Raw genomic sequence first — 16,567 nt, 5'->3', positions numbered from 1 at the left:
AATGGACTTTTCCCACGGTCGGCTAGAAAGGTCACCTGAGTTTACTAGTACGCAATATTTTTTCCCGCCCTTTAAAAAACTAGTGCTGCGGATAACATTGATGTTAACTATTTTTAGCATTTAACATTGTTAAGTAAGTCAAGTTCAAGTTCAACCCAAACTGTTGATAACTGAGATGTGTATCGTGGAATTGAATTGTCTTCACACGGCAAATAATTGTTTTTAAAATCTTTTGTTTAAAATACACAAATTTACATTCATTGTGCGAAAGTAAATATTATACAAAGACGAATTATAAATGCAGCTGTAGAAGTATTCCTGTTGTAACCGATATGTATTATTATCCTACTGTACTGCCAACAAATCGTAAAACGAAAATGCCGTTACTATTAAGCATAACGAATGGTGAATAATATTTTCCTTTTTACTTGAATATACAAAACTTTCAAACACGTAATTTTATAATTTTCTTTAAACTACTCAGATTAATTTAGCGAAAGTTTCCGGTTATTTTTACACAAGTATCATTAGTATGTCCATTTCGTAAATAAAATATTAATTTACTGGTGAAGACATCGAGGTCAAAATTAAGTAGTTTTCATTTTTTATAAAAACTTAAATACAATTGAAAGAATTAACAACAACATTTTGCTTTTAAAACTTTTATTCATTTCAGCAATTAGATAATCGTAAAAAGAAAATGCCTTAGATTTACATAATTATCACGGGGCTATTATTATGCCTAATGAATAGTGAATACATTTTCCTTTTTACTTGCATATACAAAACTTTTAGACATATAGTTTTTAAATAAAGACTAACTTTGAAGTAGAATATTTGGTTTTTCACATACATGTATTCCACTATATTTTATAATCGTTTTTTTTTAAAAGCAAGTACATTAAGGTTAAGATATTTTTAGATGGGCTAACAAAAAATACGAAAATATTTTGACTTTAGTTATTATTACCACAAATGAAATTTAACTAGTATAAAAGACATTTAAAATTATACATCTGTTTGACACTTAAACTGGTACAGTAGACCGGAAATATAATTCTTTATTACTTCAACCTTTACCTGTAAGGTAATCCAATTACCCATTCAGTCTTGTACCGGTAGAGAGAGTGAGCTCGTTATCACAATAAACATTTACCTGATTTTGGGAGAGATTACTCCCAAATTCCTCCCAACATTTTGGGAGGAATATCGGAGTTTTTCGGAGTGGCTCCGACATTTTCCTCGGTGTAGGGTGTGGGAGAGTTGGTCCTCTTGAATGGTACTGTAGTTTCTTTGTTGAATGTAAAATTTTAAGCTAACCAAGTAAATTGTTTTTTACATCTGAAAAACTTAAGAGATTGTAAAAAATTTACTTATACAAGTAGAATTAAGGGGAGATGATATATTCAACACTTTAAAGAAGATATATATGAACAATTTACTTCTTTAAGTAAATAAAAATACTTGTACAAGTTAAGTACCCTAACTGTAATATGTTTATCCCTTCATTGTATCCGTCAACCAGTATTTGTATGGTCCATTGAATATTAATTATATAACAGCACAACATAAGTTCATGAGAGCTTTTACATGTACATGTATGAAAGATAAGGGCAACGTACATAAATCCACATTACAAACATAAGACATGATTATATATCATGCACAATCATGTCAATACAGATTAACAATTACAAACATACATTTGAAGATATGGACCATAATTTGCTATTCGTACATGTACATGTATGAAAGATAAGGGCAACGTACATAAATCCACATTACAAACATAAGACATGATTATATATCATGCACAATCATGTCAATACAGATTAACAATTACAAACATACATTTGAAGATATGGACCATAATTTGCTATTCGGCTCCGTTTCCTATAACTATAGAAAAGTGATCAAATGTGAATTACTGTAAGAAAAGTTTTAACTACATCTAAAGATGCCATTATTTTTATCAACATAAAAGTGTATGCTACTCTTCCCTAGAATTTTTTTCAAAATATACGAATTTCAAAGATTCAAGTTACTTTTTGCTTCCAAAGAGCATAACGCTGACTGATTTATAGATAATTGTCACCGGCAAATTCGTAACTTTTGCTTTCAAATAACAAAGAACATCGACCAATAAGAATAGTGAGAAGAAAATGCCGAGAACTATAAGTATTTATGTAGCAGATGTAAGTGGCGTGACTTTTGTGTCCGATTTCGTAACGCAAATTTTAGATGATGTAATCTGCTTTGTTGTAATAGAATTCTTAAAAACAATATGCAAATATGAACTCGCGAGATGTTCAAACAGGTAAATCAGAGATGATTTACATTCTTGTTTTGATCTTCGTAATAATTAAGTAAGAAAATGACGTTATCGTTATGCGTTACATTTCACACGAAACAGAAGTCCAGTTATTTATTAAAATTGTTTTTGTCCTTAAGTTCTAATCATTTCCGGTCATACGTGAAACATGTGACTAACATGTGATCACGCCCTTACAGCCGGACATACGATATACTAGTTCTAAACATTGTTTTTGTTTCCAACGGGATGTTAGCAAACATAATCTGTAGACTTGTTTCGTCTTGTTTAAAAGAGGAAAATACAATTGTCAAAGAGATTGCGCCGGTGGTCTGTTATTTTTCCTATGTGCATAATGTTACATACGATCCTGTGTGAAAATAAATGCCCAATGACTTGACAAAATCGATTTCATATTTGACAGACGTTAGAACACACTTCGTTTCCCAATAATGACGTGAAGAGTCCTTGGAAAAATCAATCGAAATTAAGTCTCTTATCATTGTACCAATGCTCGTTGGATTGATTTAACTTCAGCAGTAAATATTACTGGATATTTTAGGTGAATAAATATAATTTAATAAAAAATACATGTTAATATACCGTTACACTTGGAATGTACAAAGTGAGCATCTTTGTCACAGTTTTTAATTAATATTTTTTATTCATGTTCTGCAAACACTTATCAGAAACGCAATAAACTTGTCAAAGGAGAAGTAAACTTTTACCATGCATGACTTGAAAGGAAGTACTTTATTGATTTTAGCCCACTAAAGTAGGTTAAAATGTGGAAACCATGTAGATGGTGTACAGGTCACAAGTATCACATTGTGCCTATTTTAAAGATTTTAATTCCAAGTTAAAAGTTTTTTTCTTTACTGGATTTAAAGAATGTTACATTGCCAATGATTTGGAATAAATTGTATATAACTGGAATATCAAAACCAAATATAAATACATTTTTTTGGCTTAAACATCAAGATACAACGATTATGGTATCCTGTATCAATGAAGAAAAAATGGAAATTTCTGAATTACTAATTGTTTTCAAAACAAGCACATATTTAGGAGTTTTATAATACTGTTACATTAAAGATGGATTTTAAGAAAAAGTATACTGTTCAGATTATTTTAAGCAGATTTTGCCAGAAAATAAAACGTTAAAAAATGCTTTCGGTTTCTTATGGTTTCCTGTCGTGTTTAAAAAAAAATTTAATTTAACATTGAAAATAGATTTAAAATATTAACATGAAGCAAGTAACACTAGTAATGGTGTTCATTTATGTCTTATGAAATATATTGTGCAAAATAAAGAAAATAAAGATTGGTTTCCTGTAAGGTTTCTTGTCACGTAAACGGTGTATCAAAATGTTTTAATTTTTTCTTGAAAAACTCAATTGTTCCATTAATACTATTCTAACACCAACACAACCCACAGAATAAAAGTTAAAGTTTTAGAACTTATAAAAAAGGAAACCAAAAGAAACCAAAGGCCGAATACCAAATTATGGTCCATATAGGAAGATGTGGTGTGAGTGCCAATCAATCTCATTATAATCCGATGTTCTGAGTGGAGGGTAGCGTATCAGAACATCGGATTTTAATGAGATTGAGTGCCAATGAGACAACTCTCCATCCAAGTAACAATTTAAAAAGTAAACCATTATAGGTTAAAGTACTTGTCTCTTTTTTTTTAATGTTGTATTTTAAACAGATATTACAGATATTTGTACATGTATATGTCCATAGGCATGATAGATACATTTGTGCATGTCATACACACATGACACAAGTCATTTCCAAATTCATGCATTTAAAGAGTTCAAAATAAACATGATAAAGTACATTTTGAAATTAAATGCAGTAAGCTAAAACACAAAAACATTGACTAAACTTAAGTAGTACGACTCACATGGATTAAACAATTTTGATATGCTGCTGCTTACCATAGTAGAAGTTGCCAGATCAATTAAGATCACAAGCATTAATCATGTTAATTGGTCAGTCGAAAAATGAATAAGTTGATGGAAGAGCAACTGGTGCCACTACAATGTTAAATAATAAGGATTTGGTTCCAGTATGTATGAAATAGAAAAGAATTTTCAAAATGTAATACAGTAACATTTTTATTCATTTAAAAAAAATCTTTTACAGAAATTGATAGATATGCTACTCCAACACATGGACTGGTCAACTGTTCTTGGTATGCTCCCAAGGCGTGCTGTAAAACCACAGAAGTCATATCAGTATTTACCACAATGTTTCCTTTGTATGAAGCTTCTCAGGCATGTCAGAACCAACTTAATTATATGATGTGCTTTTTTTGTGATCCAAATCAAAGAATTTGGTATAATCAGTAAGTCAAATACATTTTTATTGTTTTTGCCAGTCTTTTTGTGGCAGGTGAGTTAGAATCAAATCTTTAACCAATAAGGTGGTACGTAACACTATTGTACAGGGAGATAACGCTACAAATCTAGTCTTAAATGACAAAATCACAATATTAATGCAATAGTTTCTTAATTAACAGTTAATCTGAAATCCTTAATTTAAGATTAGTTTTCTATATATATTATGAATACTTGTGCCTACGATGGATGAAATTATTCATTTTGCTATTTTGTGTATTTTTGTTTTGAACTCTTCTCGGAAATTTTCCATATCATTCTACTCAATTGTGTCTAGTCAACTTTTTCATCTCAAGGCTGTTGCCTTTTGACCAAAAAAATGTTTGATGAGATTTAGCTTAAAAGCACCTAACTAACGTATCTAAAAATGTTTTTGATTTATTTTCCAGAGACACAGATCACAAAGTACATATATGTGCTGATTTCTGTAGAATGGTGTATAAAAGTTGTAGATCAGCACAGTACAATGGGAATGAAATAGGTAGGTATTGCTCAACTATATTCATCTGATTGGACTTGGCTTACATAATAAACATGTACAAAATTCAAATATGTTTCTAAAGAAAACTAAATCATTTTGTAAATAGTGATGATGAAGTAACCCAAGTCAAAGTGAAAGGCAGTTTCTTGGCAGTTCATTAGCCTTCACAGTTCACAAATTAAGCAGTTTTTAATGCTTGGCAGTTCTTAACCTTCCAAAATTAACCAGTTACTTCATATACAAAAATTAGCAGTTTTCCTTAACCTTCACAGTTCCTTAGCTGCTTTAGGCAGTTCCTTAGCTGCTTTAGGCAGTTCCTTGGCAGTTTTTTTCACGAAATATTTAAATTTAGTACTAAAAACTGCTTTCATTTCATGAATATTCATAATTAACTGCTACCAGATAATTAATATGCATGGAAAACTGGGATGCAACTGCTAAGGAGAATACTTATATGGTCATGAATTATGCATATATTCATAAAGGTACTGCTTATACTGCTACATGTAAATGACCAAAGTGACGAGCACTTAGTAACTATTAAAGCAATAAAATATAATAAACATCAGAACAAATTTATTTTTATTAATTAACAATCCTGAAGTACATGTAACTTAAATAATATGTTTAGCTTTTCAATATGATAACAAATATTGATGTCAGAATAAAATGCATGCAATATATATGTAATTTCAAGAAATGGAAATCAATTTTCTAGCTATATATGTATGTAGCTCATAGCTTAACATTGAATATCATGATACTGGTAATCAAATTATTAGAAATGTAATTTAAGCATAATTTTCATGATATATGAACTGATCAGCTAATAATTCAAAATATCAAAACACATCATATAAAGAACATACAGTACATTTACATGAAATTAAGTGATCATTAAAATCATTTAAAAAAATATTATTTACACCAGTAAATTAGCATGAATTAAGGGGCACTGAGGATTTATAAGTACCAAATGTTTTGTTTTAATGAAAAAGATTTAGCTCATTGAATTAATAGTTACATTGAACATGTTAAATATATATGTATAGCAGTTTGACAAAGTACACAAATGTATATACCATTATATATGTAATTAAAAATGGTCTTTCAATATAAAAAAAGTATTTTCATCAGATCTTTATTCTAAGGGGGGATGTGTCCAGTCACCATGCATGTTTAACAACCTACATTTTTATATACATGTATTCAAAATAGGGTTTTATAGTCAGATAGCTAGCTGGCAGGAAACTTGATAAAGTAATATTCATGGCAATACAGCAACTTACCTCAATAAGAATTAAACTTATACTTCTCAATAAACACATTTTCCATATAAACTATATCCCATATATACAAATATACATTGTATTTACTTTCAATATATATTGTGTGCCACTAATGCACATTCATGTACATGTATGCAAATATCTAAATGTTATTGTGTTCTTTGCTAAATAGTACAAGGACCCATCTTTCACTTTTATACACACACTTAATAGAATCCTGCCACTTTTTTAAAAGAGAATGGATAGCTTAGCTAGAATTCATAATTCTATCACACTATTATTAAGACAACACTAAAAAATTTCCATCTTATAAATACATGTGTATATAAAAGCCATGTTCACTCAACACATGTATAAATTTATGTAAAGAAAAATTATGACGCAAATAATCCAGTTGATTGTTGTGTATGTCCATATCCAAATGTACATTAATTGTAATTCAACAAGATTTTTTCTTGAGCACTGGATGAGTTAACAGTTTCCTTCTGCAGTTTGTAACTTTGTTGGTTATTGTTGTATTAAATTCAACTTTAGAAGGCAGCTGCCATCCCTCACGCGTACAATGGTACATGATATACTCTGCAAATAAAAAGTATTTTTTACTTAAGCATTTGGTTTCGCAATGATCATGATCATCATGGTTCATGAATTAAGAGGATCAAGGGATTCTTATTATTAGACTATATAACATAAATTTTAAGATAATATTTTTCATTTATAAAATACATGTCATTTGCATCCACTAGCTGTCTGCATGTATATATATATAATATACTATATGATGACACCAACTACATACACAAGTTGGTCTTTGGAAATAGTATGTGTATATATATCTTCTACACACTTTATATCACTCTGGTAATATTGTAATGTATTTTTTTGTACCTAACACCATCCCCCCTCCCCTTTTTCTCCAAATTAAGCCAAATGCAAGACTAACAAAATTATTCCATTTTTTTTTAATTTCTTATGTTCATGCCAATGTGTACTATCATTTTTTTTGGAAAATAACTCAACACTTTTCTTACCTTGTCCAGAACAGAGAATAATGCCATCATAAAGTTTTGTCTCCACAGTGTCTTTGCCATCCTCACTGATGCTTTCGGTCTCGAAAGGTACCTGGCATTTAGTTCCCTTCACCATTTCCGCCTCTGTTTTATCACATTCTACCTTTGACATATTGACTGCTTCAAATGCATTGTCAAAGGCAAAATAAATAACTAGAAACTCCATATTTATTGCGTTATTATTTGTGTTGATATTATTTTCTCTGATCTGATGATGGCGGTCAATTGCAATCTGGTACGTTATCGATATCAGGTTTGTGCTCAGCGTACACTTTGACTTAAAACAGGAAACCAGTCGGGTTCAAAATTTGAATTTTGCTATTACTCGGCCTTTTCCGGCGAAGAAGAACAAAGAGGATGTTGATTTCCGATGTTAGACGGAGGTAAACGAGTATGATCCGTGGATTATTTGTGAAGTAATTAAATGTTTTTTTTTGTTTTAACGGCTTTGAAAGAATTAAATGATAAAAAATTACTCAAATTGAAAGTTGATTGCAAAATTAAATCCATAATTATTCATCCTGATTAATTTACGAATTGGAAAATCTGACACCGGAAGTTGTGATTATTTTGAACTCACGTTTGTTCAGATAAAACTTACAAACAGTGATAAATATATATGTAAAAATGCCGAAGAATCAGAAAAAAAGAGGACCTTATAATAAAAGACGTAAAACTGAGGTAAGTACATGTTGCACTACAAATTCAGAAAGTAAAATAAGTAAGAATTCTCAAGACCAATATGACAATCGGCAATGAATGTCAATGAAGACTGAAGATTATTCTTCCGAGGTTCTCGACATCGATTTGATTTGTACAGATTTGCTTTACTTTGACATACACTATTGTATTCGTAAAGAAGACAATAATATTGTGTTGTGGGATGTGTGCATTCCGATAGAAATGGCGTTCATATGTGGTCAGTGGCAGCAGTGGCGGATCCAGAGAGGGGGGGGGGGTTCGCACCCCCCCTTTATTTTGGCCGATCAATGCATTTGTATCGGGACATATGTTTTACACCCCCCCCCCTTTGCCCTGGGTTAGCTCTCCCCCTTTCGAAAATTCCTGCATCCGCCCCTAGGCAGATCAAAACTTACAAAGGCCGAAAGGGGGAGGGGTAGTGAGAAAGTACTGTCATAAGGGGCTGCCCCCTTTTTACATGGGCAAATTTGGATAATTAATACACTGAAGTGAAAGTGAAGCCAGACTGGAGCCCCTCCCCTTTTTGGTCAGTCAATACCCCCCTTTTCTATAAAAAGTTCTGGATCTGCCACTGATTTACAAACTTTTGCACTTACGCCATGACTGTATACATATTGAACATGCACATGTATTTAATTTATACCGTCTGGGTACCCAAATCACCCAGTTTGGAGGTGGTTTTTGACAATTGAAAAAAAACTCTATATATATGTTGCATTATTGTTGATTTTTATTTTTGAACAAGTATATAGACTTCTCAAGTATTTTTCACACATACATTTAATTAGCATGTAAACACTGATTGTCTGACATACAGTACTGGTTTTCAGTCACATTTCTGATCTGCATTCGCCATTGACAGACTATCAAAATAAAATGGGGTGGACGATCTGGGTACCTGACGTTATGCTTTTGTTCCTACATATTTACAAATATGTTTTTATGTATATTTTTGTACATTTTAGACTGGAATTGATGAACATTCAGACAATGATCAAGAAGAAACTGTCACAACATGTAGTAAATATGACAACCATGATATACACACAGCTTCTTATGAGGAAGATACCATAGCTGTAGTAATAGAATCAGATAATATAGGATCTGCTTGTTCCCCAAGTCCTACATGTATACCAGAAGATGAAGTTCCATCATCAACAAGTGCAAAAAACTATGTAGATGAGACATTTATGGTAAGTTATAAAAGAAACAATACCTCTTCTCATGTATGAATATTTTATTTTTCCATTTCTCTTAATTTTTTATACATATTGACTTTATTGTACATGTACTGTACGTACTATATGAATGAGAAATTGTGGTATGAGTGCTAATGAGACAACTCTCCATCCAAGTCACAATGTATTTAAAGCAACAATTATAGGTCAAAGTATGGTCTTCAAAACAGAGTGTTAGCTGGCACCAAACAGCAAGCTATAAACAATGATAAAGGGCTTTAATTATTTTTTTATAGTTTGTCTTTTCATGGTATACTGTTACACTACTGTCTTTGGTTAGGGTGAAGGTTAGTGCCTGTTAATAAAGCTGTTGGTCAGCAGTGTTTTTTTTTTCATTATATATATTTATTAATTTTAAATCAAATTATTCAGTTTGGGATTATATATATATATGTTTACCTTAATCATGTTAATGTACATTATATAATAAAAATGTAAATTATTTTCATTTTTTTTTTCTAGTTGAGAAATTTAAAGACAAGTTCTACAATTGATCGTGTTGATATCAATACAGTTGTAGCTGATCAAGATTGCATTGATGCTGATATGGACAACAGTTCTGTCATAAGTGAAGATCATATAACAAACACTGTTAACATTAATCAGAGAACACAAAACTTTGAATACAATGAACTAGTAAATGAGGAGATAGATGAACTACCAATTGATGGTCAGTTGGCAGATACTGAATTTGCTGATGAGGAAAATGCTTCTGTTATCATTGATCCTATTGCAGAGACTATAATTGATGAAACACCCAATATACCAGAAAGACCAAATCCAACAGAAAATGAAGTTAGAGATACAAACATTCCTCTTTATGTAGGATGTTCTAAATCTGTAGGACTAATTTTGCTAATGATATGTAGTCTAAGCATTAGATTCAAATTGTCTGATGAAGCACTCAGTTACATTATTGCAGTAATGAATATGATAATGCCAGATGAAAATAACATGATTAAAAGTGTCTATACTGTTAAAGAGTATCTTAAGAAATTTGTAAATTTCCCTACAATTCACTATCTTTGTTCACATTGTGGAACACACACTCAAAAGGATGCTAAAACTTGTACAAACAAACACTGTGAAAAAGATTTAACTCAGTTTGGATCGGTTGGTTACTTCATTCAACATTCTGTCATAGCACAGTTGCAGCTTATGGCTAAAAGAAGTTCTTTCTTGCAGAAAATTCGGTCTTACAGATTTGATCATTATTCAAAAAATCCTGACAATAACTACCGTGATATATATGATGGATCAAATTACAAAAATGTTTTTCAAAAGGGCTTTCTTAAAAACCCCAATTCAATATCCTTTTCAATGAATACAGATGGAGTTCAAATATTTAAAAGTTCAAGTATGTCCATGTGGCCAGTTTTTATGATCATAAATGAACTACCACCTTCAGAAAGAAAACTTAAAGAAAACATTGTTTATTATGGTTTATGGATTGGAGCAAAGAAGCCACTTATGTGGAGTTATTTAAAACCATTGCATGAAGAACTCTGCAAGCTAGAAGATGGGGTAGAACTCGTAGACAATTGTGGGAGCAATTTTACTTTGATGGGTACATTACTGAACTGTGTATGTGATTTACCAGCAAGATGTCTAGTCAGCAATAGTATGCAGTTTAACGGAAAATATGGATGCTGGTTTTGTCTTCAACCAGGTGAAACTTATACCACTAACAAAGGAGGACACGTTCACATTTTCCCATATTGTGAAAATGAACCTAAGGGACCATTAAGAACAGTGGAGAATTTACAAGACGACGTTAATCAAGTTGTTGGGAAAATCCAAACAAATGAAAAGAACTTTATTGTTCGAGGGATCAAGGGACCTTTCTGGTTCATGTTTTTGAAACATTTCAATGTTATCCATGGATTTGTCATTGATTATATGCATGGGGTATGTGCTGGAGTTATGAAAATGCTTCTTACTTTGTGGTTTGACAAGCAACATAAAACAGAGAATTTTTCAATGTTTATACATAAAGGATCAGTAAACACAAGACTAAGTTCAATACATCCAAACTTACATATAACCAGACCACCAAGAAGTTTAGATGATTTAAGCCATTGGAAGTCTGCAGAGTATCGGAACTTTTTATTTCTTTGGAGTTTGCCTGTCCTTCATGATATCTTGCCAAATGAATATTATTTACATTTTTCTTTATTAGTTCGTGGAATTTACAACCTAGCAAGGGAAAATGTTTCCGACAAGGATCTAAAGAATGCCGAAAGATGTTTATTTCTTTTCATTGAGAATTTCCCAAATTTATATTCTTCTAGATATCTAACAATGAATTGTCATCAGCTTTTGCATATCACTGATTGTGTACGCGCTAATGGACCATTGTTTGTGAATAATTGTTTTGCTTTTGAAGATCTTAATGGCTATATTATTAAAAACATTCACGGAACTACTGGAATTGAAATGCAAGTTATTAATGCAATTACAAAAATGCAAGCACTACCAACATTACAGGAACTTCATATTGACAAAGGATCAACAGATGAAGCCTTATTTAATAGCATGACAAGACCAAATTTCATTCACAATGCAGATTGTATCGAAGAGGGAATATTTCACTTAGGGCAAACATTTAAAATGAGACTTGATGATTCAGAATACACTGCTGTATGTGATTTTCTAGGAACATGCTTGCCTCAACTTGATATAGTTGAATACAAAAAAATATTCATAACCAAAATATCAAGTGCAGTTTACGGTACTTCCTATGGGCGCTTACTTAAAAGAAATCAGAGTGTTGTGAAGTATGATGCACTAGATGTAGTACATTTTGGGAGTGTAAAAACATTTATTCAGATAGAAAATTTTGACGGTGGAATTTTGAATGTGGCTCTTATACATCCGTTTACAACATTGTTATCATATACAAATCAACAGTCTTGTCACCAAGTAACAACTCAATTTGAAAATATTGTTGCAGTTCCTTTACAAAATATTTTGAAAGTATGCACTTTTGTGAAATGTGGAAAAAATCTTTTTGTTGTCGAGTTTCCAAACAAATATGAGAAAGATTAAAGTAAGAAAATCCTTTATTATGAACATATGATATTAGCTCAGATTAATTTCAGGAAAATAATTAATAGATAATCTGTAAAAATGTACATGAGTATAAACGTATTTATGTCAACCATCAAGATATATCTGTTTATTATATGATCTAATAATATACCTGAAATGATTTATTTGTTATGATATTATTTCTTTATTAATAAGAGTATTAAGAAGTTTTTTTAAATATTAATATTAAGTACTTGTTAAGTACAATGATGAGTTTCAGGATCATGAGTATATATATGGCATGGGGTAAAATTATAAGCTAAAACAAATATTTTATACATGCACATATATTGTCAGTTGAAGATGATCAACATTTATCATGTTTATTCTGATTTCAATACAACTGCCAAGAAATGTTTTTAGAGTTAAAAGAAATTCTAATGAAACTGCTATATAAAATAACTGCCAAGCTTATAAAGCTGAAATCTAGTCTGTGAAATAAAAATTAAATAACTGCCAATAAATAACTGCCATTGAGAAAAACTGCTTTTGAAAACTGCCTAGAAATATTTGAACTGCTAAGCTTGGCAGTTATCATATACCAGTAGGCAGTTATTCTGAACTGCCTAAATCAAAACTGCTTTGTACTGCTAAAATACTGCCTAAAATTTAAGAAACTGCCAAGGAACTGCTAAGGAACTGCTTAAATAGGCAGTTCACTTTGACTTGGGAAGATATAAATGTAATGTACAAGGTGGTAATTTTTGCTCAAGTGTCCTCATTTAGTCTGGTTAGGTTATCTTCTAAATACAACATTGAACAAAGAAATAAACACAAATGGCATTTGGATTAAACATATGTGAAAGAGCCAGTAATACACTACACTACACTTAAGAGGGTGTCCATGGAAAAAACAGGCAGTGGATGGCACATGACATATTTTGTTTCAAAATGTTTTCATCTATTTCATATCACAAATTCATACATATTCAAAGTAAAAAAACATTTTTTTTATTAACTGCAACAAATAAAGAGAAAAAAATACATAGAAAGCACTTAAAATTCATTGAAAAGGGGAGATAACTCTTCATTTTGTACAAAATTTTAAACTTTAAAATCATTTTCTGAGCCATCATCTGTTGATTCGAAAATATCTTTGACATATATATATCCTTTGTATGATATAAACATTGCATCGGAACCAAAAATTCAGTGGAATTATATTACTTGGCCAGCCTCTTAAATTGTATTGTTAAACAATGTTCACTGATGAAATATGTTGTTTTCTAATGAAAAGGAAAAAACAAATAATCAAAAAATGATGAGTTCATTGGTGTCATGTTATGACAACTAATATGAATGCCAGTTGAAGGAAAAATATATGATACATTATTCCTTGAAATAAAGTCTTTTGCTAGTATTATCAGCTTTTTTTTATTTATTTTTTTGTTCCAGGTGAAAGCTATCTCAACGAAACATCATTTTGTGAAGCACAGAATTTCAGACTTGTAGAAGGGAAGAAAAATTGCTTCAACTTTGACCCAACAGTATTTGGAAGAACATCGCTGCTTGAAGTTAACATAACCATCATGTTTGGAGTAGCCATCATTTTAATGAGTTTACAAGATATACTAAGCTAATATATAGTGAAACCTTTATTCCTATTTTTCACACAGGCAGTTACTCTTAGTGGTGTGATCATACTGTAAGGGGTACTGGGAAAATCAAAACTATTGAAACTTATATCACTTATTTTAAATCATTGAACTCAGATTTTTCATACACAAGTTTTGGCAATCTATACCCTAAAGGTACTATATCTTTCAAGGATTATCACAAGTTTTGGTAGTTCACACTAAATTGTGCAGTGAATCATTGATGCAATTTTATACTGTTAATTCAGAGATAATGACGTGCATTTATTATTGTGGTTTTGTCATTTTAGACTAGAATGCCATGTTATTTTTTGCAATATTTAGAAAAATCTTGTTAAATTCATTTAGAAAATTTCAAAATGCATGTTTAAATTATTGCGTTTTATAATGTTAATCCTGTCACATTTTTTCGCAATAATAAAACCATGGCAATAATTTCTGAATTTCAGTATACTATACATAGATACTCAAGTTACAATATGATGTAAATTAGAATTACCTAAATTTATGAAGAATTACACAAGTAATGCATAGTGAATAAATCTGTTATAAATCTAAGGTTTAACTGCAAATGTACAATTATAAAATCTTTAATTTACCAAGCTAAATACAATTCAATGGTTTACAATAGATTCACAATATTGCAAAATGAAGGTTATCTTTACCCTTAGTACTACAACATTGACTAGAGTTATAGAGAGGAATCCGAGGGGATACTTTACGATCTAAAGTTAATGATATCTTGAAAATCAAGGACATATCATATAATGATTTTAAATGTATAGTACTGTATAATGTTTGAAAATCATTGTTTTCCCTTGGAATACATAATAAAACAATTACAGTCTTTTGTATTGATAAATATATGGTTAAGTTGACTTTTGAAAAACTCATATTCAGTTGGATTGTCTGCCTGAGTGAATATAAGCTAAGTATTTCAATTTTTTCAACACTGACTTTAATTTTTTGTAAGTTCTATTATTTTAAAGATTCAGTTTAACAAAACAATGGTTTCCTTTACAAAATTTATTAAGTTGCTTTGTAAAAAATAAAAAAAAATTCACTGCATTATTGTCGAGGCTGCAACTTTTGTTGCAGAAAGCTCGACATAGGGATAGTGATCCGGCGGCGTCTACAGCGGCGGCTATGGCGGCGGCGGCGTTAGCTCACTTCTTAAAAGCTTTATATTTTAGAAGGTGGAAGACTTGGATGCTTCATACTTTGTATATAGATGCTTCATGTTACGAAGTTTTCGTCAGTTTCATGTCCAATGTCCTTGACCTCATTTTCATGGTTCAGTGACCACTTGAAAAAAAATTCAGATTTTTTGTAATGTTGACGTCTTTCTTATTATAAGTAATAAGGTAACTATATTTGATATGTGCGTATCTTGCAAAGTCCTCATGTCTGTCAGACAGTTTTCACCTGACCTCGACCTCATTTCATGGATCAGTGAACAAGGTTAAGTTTTGGTGGTCAAGTCCATATCTCAGATACTTTAAGCAATAGGGCTTGTATATTCGGTGTATGGAAGGACTGTAAGGTGTACATGTCCAACTGGCAGGTGTCACCTGACCTTGACCTCATTTTCATGGTTCAGTGGTTATAGTTAAGTTATTGTGTTCTGGTGTGTTTTTCTCATACTAAATGCAACAGGTCAACTATATTTGTTGTATGGAATGATCTTTAGGTGTACATGTCTAGCGGGCAGATGTCATGTGACCTTGACCTCATTTTCATGGTTCAGTGGTCAAAGTTAAGTATTTAAATGTTGGTCTTTTTATCTAATACTATATGCTATAGGTCAACTATATTTGGTGTATGGAAATATTTTATGATCTTTATGTCAGTCGTGCAGGTTTTATTTGAACGTGCCCACATTTTCATGGTTCATTGCACAGTGTTAAGTTTTTGTGTTTTAGTCTATTTTTCTTCAACTATAAGTAATAGGTCAACTATATATGTTGTATAGATAAATGAGATGTTGTAACTCAGGTTACACTGTATTACAGGAAAGGTAGTTATCATCGATTTTTTGGGGGTTCTTCATTTTATGAAAGCTAGGGAAAGACCTCCATCAAAGCAATTTCTCCACTACTCATTATTATTTGAATACATGTATTATTGTAAAATCTGTTTCATATTTTGTATTAAACCTTGACACATTCCCCGAACAATATTGGTTACTAATGTTTATAAATATTATGATACACAATTAACATTTTTACACATTGTTTTAATGAGCTTTGTGTTTAGTTGTGGTTTTGATTGTTGTGATATCTAGTCAGTATTCGTAGACAAATATGTGTGAATATGTTGTTTAAAAATTACCCATTTTTTTTGTAAATTGAAGATTACATCATGTTTCACCTTAATATTTAAG

General features: G+C 31.0%; 2 protein-coding genes and 1 long non-coding RNA gene across 3 annotated transcripts in view; 2 read left to right on the top strand and 1 right to left on the bottom strand.

The window, feature by feature from the left end:
• LOC134692112 (uncharacterized) overlaps positions 1–16,567 on the top strand; it is a 19,961-nt gene extending 3,394 nt beyond the window's left edge. Inside the window, exons 2-4 of the mRNA XM_063552533.1 lie at positions 4,466–4,667; positions 5,109–5,200; positions 13,985–16,567. Coding sequence (XP_063408603.1) covers positions 4,466–4,667; positions 5,109–5,200; positions 13,985–14,169 — 479 coding nt within the window. The 3' untranslated portion in view covers positions 14,170–16,567. The remainder of the gene's footprint in view (positions 1–4,465; positions 4,668–5,108; positions 5,201–13,984) is intronic.
• Positions 6,180–7,791, bottom strand: LOC134692113 (uncharacterized). Its single transcript, XR_010102225.1, has 2 exons — positions 7,521–7,791; positions 6,180–7,068 (listed from the first exon to the last, which is right to left on the bottom strand). It is a non-coding gene; the product is annotated as an uncharacterized LOC134692113 (long non-coding RNA).
• On the top strand, positions 8,101–12,711 carry LOC134692110 (uncharacterized). Its single transcript, XM_063552530.1, has 3 exons — positions 8,101–8,240; positions 9,227–9,454; positions 9,962–12,711. The coding sequence occupies exons 1-3, from the start codon at positions 8,187–8,189 to the stop codon at positions 12,545–12,547; spliced, it is 2,868 nt and encodes a 955-aa protein (XP_063408600.1). The 5' UTR covers positions 8,101–8,186; the 3' UTR covers positions 12,548–12,711.

The sequence above is a fragment of the Mytilus trossulus genome, chromosome 12, assembly GCF_036588685.1.
Source record: "Mytilus trossulus isolate FHL-02 chromosome 12, PNRI_Mtr1.1.1.hap1, whole genome shotgun sequence".
NCBI classification, from domain to species: Eukaryota; Metazoa; Mollusca; class Bivalvia; order Mytilida; family Mytilidae; genus Mytilus; species Mytilus trossulus.
The sequence above is the reverse complement of the archived record's forward strand: the minus strand, read 5'-3'. Positions and strand labels throughout refer to the sequence as shown.

What these genes read in the sequence shown, in the direction of transcription:
- LOC134692110 (XM_063552530.1), top strand. Translation starts at nt 8,187, where the DNA reads ATGCCGAAGAATCAGAAAAAAAGAGGACCTTATAATAAAAGACGTAAA. An exon ending in ATAAAAGACGTAAAACTGAG is followed by an intron (nt 8,241 to 9,226) that starts GTAAGTACATGT and finishes TGTACATTTTAG; the next exon opens with ACTGGAATTGATGAACATTC. An exon ending in ATGTAGATGAGACATTTATG is followed by an intron (nt 9,455 to 9,961) that starts GTAAGTTATAAA and finishes TTTTTTTTCTAG; the next exon opens with TTGAGAAATTTAAAGACAAG.